The sequence below is a fragment of the Linepithema humile genome, chromosome 3, assembly GCF_040581485.1.
Source record: "Linepithema humile isolate Giens D197 chromosome 3, Lhum_UNIL_v1.0, whole genome shotgun sequence".
In the NCBI taxonomy this organism is placed as follows: Eukaryota; Metazoa; Arthropoda; class Insecta; order Hymenoptera; family Formicidae; genus Linepithema; species Linepithema humile.
This window is the reverse complement of record NC_090130.1, coordinates 18,236,504-18,257,525: the sequence shown is the minus strand read 5'-3', so window position 1 is coordinate 18,257,525 and position 21,022 is coordinate 18,236,504. Positions and strand designations below refer to the sequence as shown.

At 32.3% G+C, this 21,022-nt stretch overlaps 2 protein-coding genes across 4 annotated transcripts; one reads left to right on the top strand and one right to left on the bottom strand.

Moving 5' to 3' along the window:
* Nucleotides 1–1,070: 1,070 nt before the first annotated feature.
* On the bottom strand, nt 1,071–2,357 carry LOC136999021 (uncharacterized). The gene has a single exon (XM_067352417.1). The coding sequence runs from the start codon at nt 2,355–2,357 to the stop codon at nt 1,071–1,073; it is 1,287 nt and encodes a 428-aa protein (XP_067208518.1).
* Nucleotides 2,358–7,561: 5,204 nt separating this feature from the next.
* Nucleotides 7,562–13,143, top strand: LOC136998552 (uncharacterized). 3 transcript variants are annotated; one of them, XM_067351344.1, is made up of 4 exons: nt 7,811–8,504; nt 8,589–8,816; nt 8,908–9,591; nt 9,960–13,143. In XM_067351344.1, the coding sequence occupies exons 1-3, from the start codon at nt 8,297–8,299 to the stop codon at nt 9,084–9,086; spliced, it is 615 nt and encodes a 204-aa protein (XP_067207445.1). In that variant the 5' UTR covers nt 7,811–8,296; the 3' UTR covers nt 9,087–9,591; nt 9,960–13,143. The 3 variants fall into 3 exon arrangements, 2 of the variants coding, with proteins under 2 accessions (XP_067207446.1, XP_067207445.1); XR_010889134.1 differs by adding an exon at nt 7,562–7,773 and having other exon boundaries at nt 8,001–9,591; XM_067351345.1 differs by having other exon boundaries at nt 7,810–9,345; nt 9,429–9,591.
* The last annotated feature ends 7,879 nt before the right edge of the window (nt 13,144–21,022 follow it).

Below are 21,022 nucleotides of genomic sequence, written 5' to 3'. Positions count from 1 at the left end.
ACGAATAGATTGTCTTGTATCGTGGGTCCTACCAATAATATGTCATTTAATGATGTACCATTATTTGTTTTTGCTGACGCGTCGAATACTACGCGGACTTTGGTGGTGTTGCTTGCGGCTTTTATTACTGCGTGATGCGGCATGTAAAATCCGTTGTCGTGTGGGTCGTTTATCAGAGACATGTGATCTAGATCTATGTATTCTTGTATGATTTGTGAATAGGCTGTTTTCAATTCCGGGTCAGATTTGAGTTTTCGTTCGAGAGAATGTAATCGTTTGAGAGCTATAGAGCGCGATTCACCGAGCCGATTGTTTCCTTCGCGGAATGGCAGTTGGACTACATAACGTCCATTGTTGTTTCGAGTAACGTTTTTTATGAAATGTGTTTCACAATCAAGTTCGTCTGCGGATCTAGTTTTATCTGTTGTTATTTCCTCGATTGTCCAAAATTTAGTGATTTGTTGTTCTAAATTAGTCAACGAGCATATGTTGATTTTTTTATGAACCGATGACGCGCTTCCGCCTGCTACGACCCAACCAAGCCGTGTTTTTTGTAAATACAAATCATGGCCCTTATGAGATAGATTTATTTGACCTATTGAAAATAATGATAATGTTGCTCCAGCACCGATCAATAGATCGACCGAACGCGGTACGTGGAACTCTGGATCGGCTAATTTGATATTAGATGGTATTTTGACGGAATTTCGCGGGAATATTTCGGACGGAACGAAATCTGATATTGTTGGAATCGATAGAGCTGTTAAATTTTTACTGAATTCATTGTGCAATGATTGAATGGTAATTTGAACAACACCTTTTGATATTGTATTCATAGAATTAATTGTGCCGATTGGTAAGGCGCATGAAGTAACACAAAGTCCTAATTCTCTCACTAATCGTTCAGAAATAAAGTTAGCTGTAGCGCATGTGTCTAATAATGCTCGACATTTTACTAAATGGCATTCGCGATTCCGTACAAATACCGTGGCGGTCGTCATTAATTGAGGTATAAACGCGGGTGAGATCGTAGCGAGACAGATTGTATTATCGCTCGATAACTCTGCTAGTCATTTGGATTTTTCAGTTTTCTTTTCAGTAGCGTCGGTTTTTGTTGTTGTGACTGGATGTCTATCAAGATGTAAGAGAGTGTTATGCCGTCTTTGACATATGGTACAAGTAGTGTAAACACAGGGAACGCCTCTATGGGAACGCATACAATTGAAACAGAGCTTCGCGTTTTTTATGACCTCGATGCGTTCGGGTACACTCATTTTTTTGAATTTATCGCACTTAAATAACTGATGTTGATTAACCTTGCAAACTACGCAATTGTTAGCCGCGTTAACTATAAATGTTTTATTAGACGTTCGCCTCCTTTTTGCCAAAGGCGATTCCTTGTTATCTTCCCGTTTGAAAGTTTCTGTTCGACTACGTTTCGAAACTCGAACTGCGGTTTTATATAGATATTCGTACAACTCGTCGACTTTTGGAAATTCGTCTCGGCTAAGCGACTCTTCCCATTTTTCTGCGGTGTTCCTTGGTAATTTACTCTCTAATAAGTTTACGAGTATTTCAGATCCGACGTTAATTCCTAACGCAGCCAGCGACGCGACGTGTTGCTGTGCATCGTCGGCGAGTCTTGACAGACCGTCTGTCGTTTCCCTTTCTAAAGTAGGTAGATTTAATAGTGACGATAAATGTCGTGAAATTAAGATTCGTTTGACTTCATATGCACGTTTCAAAAGTTCCCACGCCTTGGCGTAATTCGAGCCTATAATTGATAGAATTTTTATTTTATTAGCGGCTTCGCCCGTTAATGCTGATTGTAAATATTGCAGTTTTTCTATATCAGATAAATCTGTGCGGATATCTATCATTGCGAGAAAGGTATTTTTAAATGATAGCCAGTTCTCGTATCGACCATCGAAATTAGGTAAAGAAGCTTCTGGTAATTTTATTCGCGGTCTCGTGACGACGATGGCATTCGCGTTGTTATGTTGAATTGTGTCATTAGATGAACCAGCGATCGCGTTGGATGGACCGGCGATCGCGTTAGATGTACCAGCGACCGCGTTAGATGTATTAGAACTTGTTAGTTCTTCGATTTTGCCAGCGAGCGAATAGTATCTTTCTTGTATGTGCGCGAATTCATCAGTATGGCTATCACTCGGATCTAGTAATATAAGTTCGTCATTGTATTCTTCGTAAGCGTGATAAAGTTCAGTAACACGTATCATGCGTAATTTTAGCGCGGATTTATCATATCGACCCTTTTGTAATAACTTCGATAAATTAGTTATTTGTGCCTTTAAAGATGTTCGTTTCTGTATCAAAAGTTTTGCTTTATCGGCCATTGTATGCCCCCTTTTTTTTAAATGATAAGGGATGAAAGAAATCGCTTGATCGACAACCAAATAAATACGTTGAATGTACTTGCCGTTAGCCTTTATATTTCGTCGTATAGTCTGTCCTTCAGCTTCGCTTTCTGTTGTCGTTCGTCCAGTGGTCGAGGAAACTGCTGCTCGTCAGCTTCCCGATCGTCCAATGGTCGAGGAACTGTTGTTCGTCAATCTCCCGATCGTCCAGTGGTCGAGGAAACTGCTGCTTGTCAGTCTCCCGATCGTCCAATGGTCGAGGAAACTGTTGTTCGTCAATCTCCCGATCGTCCAGTGGTCGAGGAAACTGCTGCTTGTCAATCTCCCGATCGTCCAATGGTCGAGGAAACTGTTGTTCGTCAATCTCCCGATCGTCCAGTGGTCGAGGAAACTGTTGGTCGTCAGTGGTCGAAGAAACTGCTGCTTGTCAGTCTCTCGACCTCACAGGAGGCACCATGTCGTATCGGGATTTTTATACAAAGAAGTTCACTCAATGTATTAGTTTCGTATCTATGTTTATTTGTGATTATGTTATATTTCGTACAAATAATACTGTAGGTTTCAGAGGATTCGGCCTCGTATGTATCTCGGCTTGTTATAAAGTCGCGATATTATACAGATCTAAGCTCCGTAAATTAATCTCGCTGCTTATATAGCATCTTGCGGTGGTAGAAGGGAACCAATCAAAAGAAATACATTTTAAGTAACCAATCTAAATGGTCATAATCTTATGTGACGCGGTTATCGGCTAACGCCGGACATGTTGGTTGTTTGTTGTCTTAGGTCGGCGAAGCCTTTGTCGCATGCCGACTGAAGTCGGCGAAACCTTTTTCGTGGGCCCACGCGTGTTTTTATCGCAACTAATATTTAATGTCGCAACACAATATATAAGTCACACAATTGAAAAATTTGTGTTTTCTTGTCAAAAAGAGTCTCGGTTAAAACTTTTGTGTTAAATATTTAACACATTTATATGTTAATTTAATATATTGTTGTTATGTTAATTCTCAATCAAGCATTAAATTATAAACTAAAAAAAGTGTTAAAATAACACAATGTGGACGTATTTTTTAATTTACACAATAGATATATTACAAATTATTAGTGACAGGATTTATCTGTTAAAATTCACAGAAAAAAATGTTGATTATATTCTATGAAATGAAAAATAACATATTTCTAAGTTAATTTTGTCATTTAAAATATGTTGATTTTATACGAAATTTTTTTCAAATTACTATAAAATCTGCATTCATTTTGTGTTAACATAATATCAGTGTCATCATTTAACATATCCATATTATGTTAAATTAACAAAAAAATTTTTCAACTGCAATTTTTCAACTGTGTTGAATGCATTGAAATAAAAAAATGCTCTCTCTTTAAATTATAGATTTAATGATCCAAATGAGGTACTCGATTTTACCAAACAATTACAAGTCTGGGCTATTTATTAATAAATTATTATTAATAAATAACATTGGAAATTTGAAAAATAAAACGATTACAGAACTTTTACAAATTCTTCGACAAAATGGACATCAAAATCTTACTTCAACTGCAGAAAATCTTCTCGGCACTGTACGGCTGAATCAGAATGCCATACAAGTAATGGAAGGTTTACGAGATTATGGCAATTATATTTACTTTGAAATCCAAAACCAACTAAAGATGCGGATCAAATCAAAAATATTTAAAAAATCAACAATCGAAGTTTCGGTGAACATCGATGGTTTACCATTGTATAGAAATTCTCTACAACAATGTTGGCCGATTCTAATGAAAGTGCATTGTGATGAATATATCTGTCAACCATTTGTAGTTAGTTTGTTTTGCGGTAATTCAAAACCACTGAATACTGAAGATTTCTTACACGATTTTGTTGAAAAAGCAGCACAATTAACAAGAGATGGCTTCATAAATCAGGGAACGACATACAATTTTAAGATTAAAGCTTTTATTTGTGATACACCTGCTCGTGCATTTATAAAATGCATAAAAAGTCATAATGGATTTTATGCTTGCGAACGGTGTATCATTCGAGGGGTATCTGTCTCTAGTCGAAGAGTTTATCCAAATATGGATTGCGCTTTACGCACTCATGATACTTTCATAGAAAAAGCAGATGAAAATCATCATGTTTTAAACAAAGTATCGCCATTACTCGCTATTCCGCATTTTGATATTGTTCGTACAGTCCTATTGGACAACATGCACTTATTGTACTGTGGTGTATCCAAGTGCTTACTATTCAAATGGAAGAGCGGAAATCCTCTTTCAAGAATTAGTGTTGCAAAAAGGTATGTTCTGACTGAACATTTAATTGCATTGAAAAACTATATTCCAATGGAATTTCAGAGAAAGGTGTTTGATTATGAAAATTTATCAAACTGGAAAGCCACCCAGTTTCGATTTTTCCTTTTATATTGTGGTCCTCTTATTCTTAAAGATGTGCTTTCAGATGATAAATATAAGCACTTTCTACTTTTACACACTGCCTGTCGAATTATGAATAGTTCAGAACTAGCAGTTCACATGGTAGAATATACAAGAACATTATTGAGAAATTTTGTTTCTTTAATGCCAACTTTGTACGGCACTGACTCACAAGTAATTAATATTCACAATCTGATTCATATTGCTGACGATGTTGAGTATTTAAAAGCACCTTTGTCTGATTATACTGCATTTCCCTTCGAGAATTGTCTCGGAAAAATAAAACGTCTGGTACGAGCTCCTAATCGCCCGTTGTCTCAAATTTGTCGCCGTTTATCCGAAATGGAAACTGTATCAGACATAAATATTCAGCCTCATGCTTTGCTACAAAAATGCGAACCGACAGCACAATTTGTTGATTACAAACAAGATTATATAGAATATAAAATGGTGCAGATGAAAGGCATGAAAATAAGAACCGTTCATCCAGATAATCTTGTTTTTTTGCGAAATGGATACCATTTGGAAATAATAACTATTTTTTCACGTGAAAAACAAACACCAAAAAATATTAGAGATCTTTTTATAACTGGATTTCGTATTGAAAATGATGAAAATGCATTTGATTATCCATGTGAATCGAGACGTATAGGGATTCATAAACTTGGCTTACACGCAGAAATACCAGAAACATTTCAAATGACAGAAATTACTGCAAAATGTATCAATTTAGAGATTCACGGTGTTCGTTTTTCGATAACATTACTTCATTTAAAAGAATAAACTAATTACTAATTATAAGATGATAAGACTAATTATAAGATACACATTTAATTTCAATTTTTGTGTTGAACTTTTGTTATTCTTGCATATTCTTGAAATAAATAAAAATAATTTCACAAACACTTAATTAATATATGGCATTATTGCAATTTATTTTTAAATTAAAACTGTCAAATAAATTGTATAAATTTTTAAGTATCGCAGAATATATAGTATGTGTATTAAAATTGAACTATATGCTAAAGGCCAAATATATATACATATTTAGCTGGAGGCGTCGCACAAAGTGTAACAGAAATAATCTGCCGATTCAAAACCGAGATACGGCCCAGCATCGGGTCAAGCTCGGTCCAATCGTTCTGTCGAGCACCGTGGCCATTCCTGAGCCAGCCCTAAACCGAGCATCGGCAATTTGGTACCATCGGCACTGCAAGCTTGGGGATGCTTGATGATTTTGCAAAAAACTGTAGTGCATCGGGAATCAGATTGTACACATGTAGACACTAAAAAAGATCCTGTCATTTTAAGGTCAATGTCCACAATGCTAAAAATGGAATCGAAAAATACATATATAGCCAATAAATACCGTTTATATAGCCAATAGAATTACCGTTTTTTCATTAAAATGCTAATTGATTGATTATACATTTCTCAGACCGAGATCTCGATTGGCCTTCAAAGGCCAATGCCCACGATTTTTAAATCGAGAATGTATAATCGAGAAATGTATAACCAATCAATTTGCATCTTTAATGGGAGGATGCTGGAGTGCCAGACGAACTCCGACGCGAAAGCGAAAGTCATTTCGGTAAAACTAGAAATAAGAATGGCATTATCGGCATAGCCTACAGACTATGCCCGTGACCTAGGTCCGTGTGACACCAATCGGAAGTTAGCACCAAAACTACTATAAAAATAAAAAATAAAAAGATAAAATGATTGCTCTCGAATAGCTGTTTCAATATACATGATTGTTCCACTTAATTAATTAGTACTTATAAAGTTATTAATGAAAAACAGTCACTAATTAACAATTAACAAATACCCTTATTAAAACTTTTTTTTTTAATTTGTTACTACCAAACGATTGCTCCTTAATCGCTCTATTCACTTCCATTCATAGATTGTTCATTTTTGTTGAATTATTAATATAAAATTCAATAAATGTTAATTACGCAATCAGTGTTGCCAACCATTGAATGCAAAATTACTTCTAATGTATCAAAAAGTACTCGAATTAAAAGCATTGTAGTAAAATTACTTCTTCTAATTTCTAATGCATCAAAAAGTACTCGATTTTTGCAAAACAAACTTTCGGCAGTCATTCCTGAAGACTACCCAGGTAGCACACATAGTCATATTGACGTCAATTTTAGGTCATATTTCGTCCAAGACGTTATATGTCTTCTAAATGACGTGTATTTAACGTCCTATTGTAGACAAAATTATGACGTTATAAAAAGGACGTGAATTAGACGTCTTTTTAAGACCAAATTTATTATTTACAATTTTATTTTTTAAGTTTTTCTTAATTAAAACAGACTTTGTTCGTTCCACTTTTAAACTTTTTACTTATAGTAATTATCGATGTAATAATGCGATGGTTATATCATAAGTGAAAAAATCGCAATATGTAAAGATATTCAAACACAAATAGAATGATAAAGGTAAAAAGTAGGCAATGAAAAATATAGTTAATAATATTGCTTTATTATTAATTACTGCGTTTGCAATTTCGTCCAAAAGTATGGAAAGTATATCTAATGGCATCGATAGAATCCTACCCTATCACGCACTTGTAACAAATGATCACTGCGAGCGTATAATAAGGAAAACTCCATTGATGCCATTTAGAATGTAGAATGCATTTGAACTGAGTAGCGTGGCGCGAACGTGAAGCGCAGGCGCAATTCTGGGTTCTGGATTGGACAAGACAGTATGAGTAACAGTGCAATAGCACAGTATACACTAGGTCTCTTTTTTACTCCATATTAGAAGGAAAAAGATAAACTCTGAACTAGTGCAGCCAGTTCAGCTGAAAAGAACAGATCTACTGTGGTAATAGCGGGAAAGTGAGAAATGTAACACGTGCACAATAAGTGATTCTGGGGCCGGTTGAAGTTTCTGTTTATCTGTGTTTTTTTACAAAATGAAGAGAAAATAATTTAGCAAAAGGGTAAATATTGTGTGTACACACTCCTTTCTCAACCTTATTTCTTTTTCGTACATGTGCAGTATACAGTTATTAATATGGGATTCAAGTTCTTTGTCTATTATTATTAAAGATTTGCTTTTTGTTTTGAGATTATAACCTACAAGTACTTGCTTTCACATTGTGCCTTTGCATATAAAACTGCAGCACTAAACATGTTTAGTACAAATTTGTTTCTATATAAATTGCAGGATTTTATTATTTGATTTGATGTTTCTATGCGTGAAAAAGTTAGCTTTCAATATGCAAATGCGTATATATTAATGCATAAATTATTGTGATATTGAAGCCTAAAACCGACAATACTATATTATCTTTATTTATATTAATTATACAAGTGAAAATATTTACATTAACATTGTAATAAATTTGATAGAAGATTTAAAGCGTACAGGTGAGTTTATTAAAATATCTCTCTAATCTTGTAATACATAAATATATATATTATATTATCCTTTCTTTGCAGCGAAATAATCCAAAAATAAGTATGGCTTATGTTGTTGTAGAATTTGATGAAAAACACGGTGGTGGTGTAGCTGCTGTTAACAATGCATGGCTTACACTTTTAAAAAAGGAAGTTTTTTGGCCTCCTTATAAAGATCAAAATAAATTTGATAAAGCTTTGAAAACAGGGGAGACAGTTGATACTGAAAAATGGACACTGCACAGTATTTCGCGTATTTTTTACAGAAGTGGTAAATTAGATTTTTCATATTTATTTGTTTATTCTACATATATATGTATTTATTTATTTATTCTACATTTTTTCTAAATTGCAGATGATCTTGTAAAGATAAGAGAGAAACTAAAACAATCAGAAATTATATCAAATTTGGAAAGTGAAGAAGAAAACGAAAGTATACGTAAAAAACGGAAAAGGATACCTAATAAAAGAATATGTAGTTTGTCAGATGATGAACAAGAGGAACAACGAAAGAAACAATTACCCAGACCACCCCTAGTAAAACAAATAAATGTTAATAATGCTTCTAAACGTTTAGAGAAAGGTATATCTACTTATTTTATATATATTCAAATGTGTGTTCTATTGTTTTATATAACCTTAAAGAAATAAATATTTGCTACATTTATTTTCAGATTTTACTTTGGCCCGTTCTGATTCACCTTTGCCGATTAGTACTCTCAATACAAGTGAAAATATAAGCCCCGGTGTAACAAGTATTGCAAGTAATTCTGTAAATAATAACATAAATATTTCAACAACTCCACGTTCACATCGTCAATTTATTCATACAGTGGATAATTTTGGTTTGTAAAAGCTTATTTGTGAAAGTAGATAGAATGTCGACAGTTTTTATAATAAGATATTTTTCAGAAAAACTTGTTTCCCTGGTAGCTACTGTCAAAGAACAGAATGATGAAATATTGCGATGGATGAACAGACAAAATACAAAAAATGTAAACAATGTGACTGGATTGCCTGATATACCATTTGCATTTCCATTGAAAACAGTTGAGGAATTAGATCAGTTAGATGTTTACTTGAAAACAAATAATGATGATAATATAGCTTTGGTATGTATACATAATAGCATTTAATACCATAGCATGTATACATAATAGCATTTAATACCATAGATAATTAAATTTCTTTTTAGTCGGCATATTTGTCTAGTCTGGGTGGGAATCATGTACCAAGCAAAACAAATAGAATTTTAAAATATATTTTGACTGATGTTGTGGCAATAAATTTTAATTATTACGGCAAACGTTCACAGAAAAGAGCCTTTTCAGATTTATCCCTGAAAAATTTAATTGTTGGTAAGTGTTCTTTTATGTATTTATTTTTTGTATGTGTGCATAAATGGGCATTTGGTTTTTTCTTTAGTTTGATGTAATTTACCGTATATAATTTCTATCAATTTTAATTAATAAAAATAACAGGCAATTTGTACATAACTTAAATAAAATTCAATTTATAAATTTATATATAAAATTACATCTAAATTCACTTTTAAACACATTCATAATTAAAACTTTATTGCTAAAAATTTTCTTTATTGTAACTTATTTAAATTTTAATAATTCTACATTTTAATTTGAATTATTTAATTTAGTATAGATATTTTCAATCTTTTAATGTTATATATAATATGGTTTAAATTTTACGGAAACTTGATATTTCTTAGGTGCAGTCAAGAGAAGCGTCGCCAATACAACCGATAAGGAAATAGAAGATGCAATAAAGGTTTGGCTGAAGCATGCTCAAGATCGTATGAAGAAAACGAGAGAAAATGCCTGAAAAAATTAAATATAAGTTGAAACCTTTTGTAGGTAAACGCCAATGTTATCGTAGAATTGCACTAACTGTTCGTAAAACACTTCAAATATGTGATAAGAAACCCAACATAACACATAAGAATATTTCACTTAATAGTATATTTGAAAATAGTAATAATGATGATGCACTTGATAATAATGTGTCAAATATATCACATGGGAATATTTCACTTAATAGTGAAAATGAAGATAACGATATTAACAATATACTTAAAAATAATGTGTCCAGTAATTACGATGCAAGTTTATCGCTAACGTTGTCTGACAACACTTTAGTTTCATCTGATTTAAATAGTACAGTTTCTCAGCCGTTTAAACTCAATGTTAAGACAGTGTGCTTTTAATTTTAATGTCACACATTCTGCAATTACTGGTTTATTACACGTATTACACGTTTTTCATCATGATGAATTGCCTTTAGACTCCAGAACATTATTAGAAACGCCAAGAAATATTAAAACAAAACAACTTAATAATGGGGATTTTTATTATATCGGTCTGAAAAATATTTTAAAATCTATTGTATCGCAAACAGCAGAAAATTTTGAAAATAAGTTAGATATCAGTTTTAATATTGATGGACTTCCATTATTTAACAGTTCAAATTTACAGTTCTGGCCGATTTTAGGACTAGTAAAAAATTTTAAAAGTAATCCCTTTGCTATTGGTATATTTTGCGGTAGATCAAAACCACAGCCTTTAGAATTATTTCTAGAAGATTTTATTGACGAACTTCTATATTTGTTGCAAGAAGGTATTGAAATCAATAACAAAAGATATTACATTGCTATCCATAGTTTTGTGTGCGATGCACCTGCTAGAGCATTCATAAAATGTATAAAATCCCATACTGGCTATTCATGTTGCGAAAAATGTGTGATACGAGGACAGTATATACAAAGTCGAGTTGTATTTAGAGATATATCTGCACCGAAAAGAACAAATATTTCTTTTATTAATCAACAAGATGAGGATCACCATATCAAAATCTCTCCTTTAATTAAATTGGGAATCGACATGATCACTGTTTTTCCAATTGATTATATGCATGCTTGTTGCTTAGGAGTAATGCGAAAATTATTAAATTTTTGGATAAGTGGTGCGTTAACAACACGATTATCTGGTCGTAAAGTGAATATTTTATCAGAACATTTAGAATCCTTAAAATCATATATGCCATTAGAATTTAATAGAAAACCCAGGACACTTCATGAGCTTCCAAGGTGGAAAGCGACAGAGCTCCGTACATTTTTATTATATTTAGGACCCCTTGTACTAAAAAATATAGTTGATACAGCCGTCTATGAGCACTATTTACTTTTTCATACTGCAATATCAATTCTAATATCTGCAAAATTTATATCAAAATTTAGTTGTGCATTTCCACAAGAACTGTTGAATATATTTGTTAAACATTGTGAACAATTATACGGCCAAGAATTCTTAATCTATAATGTACACATATTATGTCATTTAGCTGATGATGTGCAGATTTATGGGCCATTAGATTCATTTTCATGTTTCCCGTTTGAGAATTATCTTGGCCAGATTAAAAATTTAATAAAATCTCCTAATTATCCTTTGCAACAAATTGGTCGTAGATTACACGAAATAAATGTAGCATTAGAGAATAATTTACCTATCATAGAAAAACAGTCTATTCATGCTGTAGAAGATAATTTGAGTCCATTACCTGAAAAATTTAAAAGCGTTTTCTGTAAGCAATTTAAAAAATTTAAACATGGAGATTTTACTATTTCGACACATTCTTATTCAAGTGCAAATTCGTATTGTTTAATGAAAAATAATATACTCATTCAAAATTCAAAATTCATTTCAAATTCATTTCAAATTCAAAATATTGTCGTTATAAGCCTACAAGAAATATTTATTGTTGGAAAATACTTTACATCCTATGATTCTCTATATAAGTATCCCCTAAATTCAAAAGAATTAAATATTTATGTTGTAAAAAATTTAACTTATGAATCTGATATATGGTCTTTTCATGATATACTTGCAAAGTGCATTGTGTTTCCTTTTGATAATTGTTGGGTTTCTTTTCCTATTATTCATACATATTAAAAAAAATATTAGAGCAAAACGTTAGAATAAAAGAAGAATAAAATTTTGAATAAAATATTAACTTTTAATTAAGAAAACAATTTTTATTTTAAAGAAACATATATATATATATATATATATATATATATACAGTTAAAAATTAAGATAAGTGAGCTTAAAATGTTTTTATTAATTCAAATGGTTTATATATACAAGTAAAATTGTTTTCACATATAACATTTAAATATATAATACATACAATTTCGAATATATAATATATAATACATAATATATTATATTGTATTATGTATTATATAAAAATATATAATACATACAATTTCGAATATATAATATTCAAGTATTATAAATATGAAACACACATATATATGTGTGTGTTTCATATATATGGAACACACACATATACAGGGTGTCTGGCAATAATCGCCCCACCGGTCATATACAGGTAGAGGAGGTCAAATCGAGTAGAAAAGTCCTTTACCATTTTTTAATTTTCATAATAAGTACTGAGTAATTAACGAAAAAAGATCGGCGAATCCGCGCGAGTAAAGCGCGCGCGGTGAGAAGGACGTCCCACTGCTACGCGATCACTAGGACACAAGGCTCTAGCGTTACGCGCCGCTCGTATGTTGCCATTGTCATTTGTAGAGCGCTCCTCCCAACGCTTCATCGCGCGCCTAGTGATCGCATAGCAGTGGGATGTCCTTCTCGCTGCGCGCGCTTTACTTGCACGGATTCACCAATCTTTTTTCGTTAATTACTTAGTACTTATTACAAAAATCAAAAAATGGTAAAGGACTTTTCTACTCGATTTGACCTCCTCTACCTGTATATGACCGGTGGGGCGATTATTGCCAGACACCCTGTATATGTGTGTTTCATATTTATAATACTTGAATAAAGACATTTTAGGCTCACTTAATTACCTTAAATTAAATTTAAGACAAAAACGTTGCATTTTTTTTTATTAAAGGCTGTGCTATAAAATAGATAAATACTACAAATAAGAATTTATTTTATTGTTGCCGTTTAGAGGTAGTATCAGTATTAGATGCTCAACTATATATTTTATTTTTATCATTTGAAAGTTTAATTGTTAGTATTGTAAAGCACATAAGTCTAAATATTGTAAAACGTACATATAATGAATAAATAAATATATTATGTAAATATATTTTGTCTTTTTAAATTTTAATTTTAACGTTATTTTTAAGGCAATTCTAAAATCATTATGACGTCATACTAATGTCATCAGATGACGTCATACTAATGTCATCCAATGACGTTATATTGTTGTCATCTGATGACGTCATTTATGCTGTGACAAATGGCCGTCAGTATAGGGTCATTTAGACGTCATACTAACCGTCAGTTTGACGTAAATCCTGACAAAAACGTACGTAAAAAAGACGTCTAATTGACGACGTTGTGCTACCTGGGTAATTAACTAACGGTTGACCATTACAATCTAAACTAGAAAAAAATAATAAAATAAAGAACAATAATAATAAATGACAATTTATAATAAAATAGAAACATTGCAGGTAAAAAATTAGACAAATAAGTGAACATAAATTATGAGCAGATTTCAACCCTAACCTAACCCTAATTCTAGCTTCCTGTCCTAACTTCCTGTCCTAACCATAATTTTTCACTTAACAAAATCCAACTGTTACGGCGTTGCAGTCATATTGTTGAGTACGAAATTATAAAACCCGCATCAGAATATGTATTAAAGATTGAGATTAAAGACTAAAGATTAAAAATGGATCAATCAGAATAAAAGAAATTAAAATTTCTTTTTTCGTTAATACAGTTCTGTGATTGGCTTGCAATATCTGAACTGTGCTTAAGACGGTCTTCAATATAAGGACCTATCCAGCAAACTTGCATAGTCGCATAAAGATATGCATAAGAAAATTGATTGGTCCATTTCTTTATACATCTGCTTATGGACCAAATGTTATCATATGTTTATGCGATTATAACAAGTTTATCTGGATAGGCCCTTATGCATCTTTGTCCCCACACGGAACATAATATCCAATGGACGTCCATATAATCTCCATAACTCCATACTACATCTATCTCTACGATGGATATTAGATAGGTTTCTATTAGAAATCTATATTATTTCCATGATAAATGAGGATATAAATCCATCATAAATGTCTATTAGACATCTGTTATCGATGTTTGATAGAAGTATCAGTATCCATAGTAACGAATATTGTTAGGGCATCGTCGATGTCAAACGTTTCGGCTGATCATTCATCCATCTTCAGTGCTAACGTTACAAATCTGTTTAGTAGAAAGATTGTGGTTTCAATTCGTCATTAATAAAATTATTTGGAAGTAAAGTCACAAATGTGATTGCGAGATAGTCTTGTTTATGTAGGTGTTAACAGAATGTCACCATGTTCTCGACTGTCTCACAGTTCTCGACTGTCTCACAGTCATGAAATTCTGTTAACACCTACATAAACAAGACTATCTCGCAATCATATTTGTGACTTTACTTCCAAATAATTTTATTAATGACGAATTGAAACTACAATTCATCAAAGCTCTATGAAATATCTATGGAACATCTATGATTGCTCCATATGATATCTATGAATATATTTAATGGATGTCTAGTAGACATCTATAGGAGATTACATAGATATCTAATAGAGGTTTCGAATCTCCATGATGGACATCTAGTGGATATCCATTAGAGGTTTTTGTTCCGTGTGGATCTAAAGCCTCGAGAGCGGGCAGCCATGCCGTTTGTTGATCGAGCTCAGAAATTATTCAGTGCTTGTTCTTTTTTGAGTAATTGCATAATTTTTTTAACATTTTTTGACACCGAGATTCGGTTTTTTCCAGTTTTATTCAATCTATATTTGTCTATATTTTCTTTCACCAAAAACAGCACGTGTATGTTTGTTGAGTGGATGGATGCGCGTGCGTGCGTGTGCGTGCGTATGCATGTGTGTGCGTGCGTGTGCGTGCATGCGTATTGTCGTGTAGATGTGTATGCAAGTGGGTGGTGGGCGTGTGCGTGCATGCGTATACACACCTACACGACAATATGCAGCACGCACACGCACGCACACACATGCATACGCACGCATGCAATGTTTTTACGATTTGCGTTAGGAGGGGGGCCAACTATATAGACCTGTAAATCTATTTAATAAATATTTTTTTTCTTAAAAAAAACAAAATTTTTACACAATATACATTATTTCTAAAGTTACTTTTTGCTGTTGTATGTGAAGTTTTTTCAGAAGTAACAAAAAAATTTTGCTGATTATATTTCTAAAGATAAAAAGAATACTAACACCACAAGGTGTATACTAAAGAAGAATTTTATGTTGTGCGCTACGCAACTAAGAAGTAAAATGCCAAGCCAAGATTTTTTTGGATCTTTAATAAACGTAGTTATAGATCTTCTTGGTAAATATTTTCATTCTAATAAAAAAATTTCATACAATTTATTGTATGCATTATTTCTAAAGTTACATTTTTGCTGTTGTAGGTTGAAGTTTTTCCAGAAATAACAAAAGATCTGCAAAATATAATTGATATTGTAAATGAGGAAGAAACATAATTTTTAAAAACTTTTTCACGCGGTCGTAACTTATTGAATAGAACAAAGTCGTAATTGAAACTTATTGAAACAACAAAGTTGGAGTCAACTGATACTGTGCTAGGTGATGTAGCGTGGCGCTTGTATACTTGTGGTTTCCCAATAGATCTCATCCTGCTAATGACTGAAAAAAAAGGATTGAAAATTTATATGATAGGATATGAAGAATCCAAAAAGCCAAGCACAGGTATATTTCACTTGTGTATAGCAATTATTCCATTAATTTAATATAGATATTTTAATATATTTATATTCTTGATAAAGAATTCTCCTTGATATTTCTCAAGTTAATTTTTCAAAATAAAGCTGGTGGAGTAGTACTCTCTAAATTTCTTGGAGTAAAAACGCATTCGAAAAATTGAGTGACTGGCCGTGTAACTCGAGTTAGAGTGACTTTTCATTCATACGGAGTTAATTCTCTCTCTTTTTGTTGTAGAGTGAATTTTTCACTTTGCAAAGTAGAGTAATCATGTGTACTTTATTTTGTAGAGTGAATATTTTCACTCTATGCAGTGTGGAATGAATATTTCATTCACATGAAGAGTGAATGATTACTGCGTCTCATTATCTCTTGTTCTCGTCTCATTGTTACACGTATTTGGTGCAAGACATCGTAAATATAAATAAGAATATCTATAAAGAATACACGTAGATAGACATATAAATGTCAACTGATTTAATATATTATGTAAAGAATGGTGTTTTTAAATTGTTTTTCTAAATTAGGTTACAAAAAGAGTAAATCGAGATCTCACAGCATGTGGTTCGCCGTGCTACGTAGCTTCGTCATAAATTCGGTTTGCATATCGATAAACAAGTAGTACAATGAGAAGTAACTTATATAATGACTTGTAGAAATTGAATTTCTTTATTTCAGACAGTCTTTACATTAACAGTTATTAGTGAGAGTTTTGTTTCTTCTCACTTTTGACAGCTACTATTTTGACAAATTACAATTTCGTAGATAGACATATAAATGTCAACTTTTACTGCCACTCGTAAAGAGTAAAAATTTACTTTTCACAAAAGTAATTGTTTCACTCTAACGTAGAGTAAAGTATCACTCTACGTTAGAGTAATGTATTACTCGTTCCGGCGTGAATAATTCACTCGATCAAAGAGTGAAATCTTCATTCTTTCGTCAAGCAAATTTTTCACTTAATTGTTACAAGTGAACAAATTCACTCTTTATAAGTCATAATTCTAAGTCGGTTTTCATACTGACAGTAAGATAGCATGCTACATACGACGTAAAGCTTTGATTAGTTGAAATGAGAAGCAGTGTCATTGCTTCTTATGACACTGCTTCTCATTTCAATTAATCGAAGCTGCACGTCACACATAGCATGTTACCACCCCCATTAAGTTGGACCCCCCACCATCGCCAAATCAAGTCGCACCTATCAATTAATTTAGTGCTAATTATGTGCTAATTAGTTGCCGCAATCCGGATTTTGTTGCTCTTACCGTTTAGCAGAAATTCACGATTAAAGTGGGGGGGGGGGGGGGCAGCTTGACATTAAGCTGCCCTCCCCCCCATAACAAAAAAAATGTATAGAGTGCTCGAATCAAAAAATCATTTATACCAGAATTTGTTGCTATTTTGTTGCTCCAAGATAGCGTGAAAACATTTTGAAAAAATTATATTATTTACAGTAAATGCGTAGTGTCGTATAGTGGTGTGTACTGGTATATCTTAAATAATGCAATTTTTACAAAATGTTTTCACGCTATCTTAGAGCAACAAAATAGCAACAAATTCTAGCATAAATAATTTCTTGATTCGAGCACTATATATTATTTTCCGCTATGGGGGGGGGGGCTAACTTAATATCAAGATAGCTCACATAATACAAACATCAATTCTTGCTAAACGGTAAAAGCAACAAAATCCGGACTACAGCAACAAATTAGCACATAATTAGCACTAAATTAATAATAATAAATTAAATAAAAGATGCGACTTTACTTAAGAATGATTACGTTGCACCATGTCATGTACAATCTAAGTAAAATTGACTAAAAGAAATTTGTTGCTTGTATGATTTCGGTACCAAATTAATCTACAGACTCTGTACTATCGAAATATATAAGAAATTGAATTTGTTGCTCGTTTTAAAATATCGAGAAGCAACACTTTGTCGTCGCGGACCGGTACGGCGCGGATTAAAAACATTATAATTAGTTGAAATAATTTGTTGCTCGTATGTTTCTGGTCTCAAATTAATCTACGAACAATATACTATTCAAAAAAATAAGAAACTGAATTTGTTGCTCGTTTTAAAGTATCGAGAAGCGACATTTTGTCGTTGCGGACCGGTACGGCGCGGATTAAAAACGTTATAATTAGTTGAAATAATTTGTTGCTCGTATGTTTCTGGTCTCAAATTAATCTACGAAAAATATACTATTCAAAAAAATAAGAAACTGAATTTATTGCTCATTTTAAAGTATCGAGAAGCGACACTTTGTCGTCGCGGATTCATACGGCGCGGATTAATAACGTTATAATTAGTTGAAATAATTTGTTGCTCGTATGATTCTGGTCTCAAATTAATCTACAGACTCTGTACTATTGAAATATAAAAGAAATTGAATTTGTTGCTCGTTTTAAACTATGGAGAAGCGACGCTTTGTCGTCGCTGACCGGTACAGCGCGGATTAAAAACGCTATAATTAGTTGAAATAATTTGTTGCTTGTATGTTTCTGGTCTCAAATTAATCTACGAACAATATACTATTCAGAAAAATAAGAAACTGAATTTGTTGCTCGTATTAAAGTATCGAGAAGCGACACTTTGTCGTCGCGGACCGGTACGGCGCGGATTAATAACGTTATAATTAGTTGAAATAATTTGTTGCTCGTATGTTTTTGATCTCAAATTAATCTACAGACTCTGTATTATTGAAATATAAAAGAAATTAAATTTGTTGCTCGTTTTAAAGTATCGAGAAGCGACACTTTGTCGTCGCGGATCGGTACGGCGCGGACTAAAAACATTTATAATTAGTTAAAAAAATTTGTCGCTCGTATGTTTTTGGTACCAAATTAATCTACAGATTCTGTACTATCGAAATATATAAGAAATTGAATTTGTTGCTCGTTGTAAAGTGTCAAGAAAGGACACTATAAAAAGTTTCTTCTTAAATTGTTCCTTCTCGATACTTTAAAACGAGCAACAAATTCAGTTTCTTATTTTTTTGAATAGTATATTGTTCGTAGATTAATTTGAGACCAGAAACATACGAGCAACAAATTATTTCAACTAATTATAACGTTATTAATCCGCGCCGTATGAATCCGCGACGACAAAGTGTCGCTTCTCGATACTTTAAAATGAGCAATAAATTCAGTTTCTTATTTTTTTGAATAGTATATTTTTCGTAGATTAATTTGAGACCAGAAACATACGAGCAACAAATTATTTCAACTAATTATAACGTTTTTAATCCGCGCCGTACCGGTCCGCAACGACAAAATGTCGCTTCTCGATACTTTAAAACGAGCAACAAATTCAGTTTCTTATTTTTTTGAATAGTATATTGTTCGTAGATTAATTTGAGACCAGAAACATACGAGCAACAAATTATTTCAACTAATTATAATGTTTTTAATCCGCGCCGTACCGGTCCGCGACGACAAAGTGTTGCTTCTCGATATTTTAAAACGAGCAACAAATTCAATTTCTTATATATTTCGATAGTACAGAGTCTGTAGATTAATTTGGTACCGAAATCATACAAGCAACAAATTTCTTTTAGTCAATTTTACTTAGATTGTACATGACATGGTGCAACGTAATCATTCTTAAGTAAAGTCGCATCTTTTATTTAATTTATTATTATTAATTTAGTGCTAATTATGTGCTAATTTGTTGCTGTAGTCCGGATTTTGTTGCTTTTACCGTTTAGCAAGAATTGATGTTTGTATTATGTGAGCTATCTTGATATTAAGTTAGCCCCCCCCCCCATAGCGGAAAATAATATATAGTGCTCGAATCAAGAAATTATTTATGCTAGAATTTGTTGCTATTTTGTTGCTCTAAGATAGCGTGAAAACATTTTGTAAAAATTGCATTATTTAAGATATACCAGTACACACCACTATACGACACTACGCATTTACTGTAAATAATATAATTTTTTCAAAATGTTTTCACGCTATCTTGGAGCAACAAAATAGCAACAAATTCTGGTATAAATGATTTTTTGATTCGAGCACTCTATACATTTTTTTTGTTATGGGGGGAGGGCAGCTTAATGTCAAGCTGCCCCCCCCCCCCCCACTTTAATCGTGAATTTCTGCTAAACGGTAAGAGCAACAAAATCCGGATTGCGGCAACTAATTAGCACATAATTAGCACTAAATTAATTGATAGGTGCGACTTGATTTGGCGATGGTAGGGGGTCCAACTTAATGGGGGTCATGTTACCTTAGTGTGAAAGCTGATTAAGTCTCTTTTTTCTTGTCGCAGCCATACATAGATATATATAACATTAAAATTAAGAAAAAACATATGCTTACAAATTTTTTACAATTTTACGAAATAGGTACCTCTCAAAATAAAAAGATATATCCCTAAAAAGTCACTTGCACTCGATTGTGTGGTGAGTCGATTAATAAAGTATTATTATAAAAATTTTCTTTTTGCTATAATAAGAAATAAATAGTTGTAAAATTAACATGACGAAATAACATTTTAAAAATAGGCTAATTTTACGGCTATTTATTAATTATTAAAGCAAAAGTAAAATTTTCAAAATATACACTTTACCAATCTCTTAACTAATCACAAGTGTCATTTTATGGACATTATGTTTCAGTGTATTTTGTAATTTTAGTATGTATTTTCTCGCTTTTAACGTTGTCAATCAATCAAGATGACTGCGATGAGAAATCAGAACCTGAAGCTAAAATATATATATTTTTTTTTAAAGTAAACAATGTATAAATACGAAATAGACAAAATAATATTTATTAATTATAATTAATAAAGTAATATATATTATAAACACATTATTAGACACATTGTATAAGTTATTTTTATGTTATTATGATTTCCTCATCATCGTCAGATAATCTGTAAAAATAATTAATTTTATATTATTTCTCAAATAAAATATCTTCCTCATCTAGAGGCTTGCAAAAGTTTGTCATATGTTTTATAAGTTTTACTTAAAAATTAAAGTAAA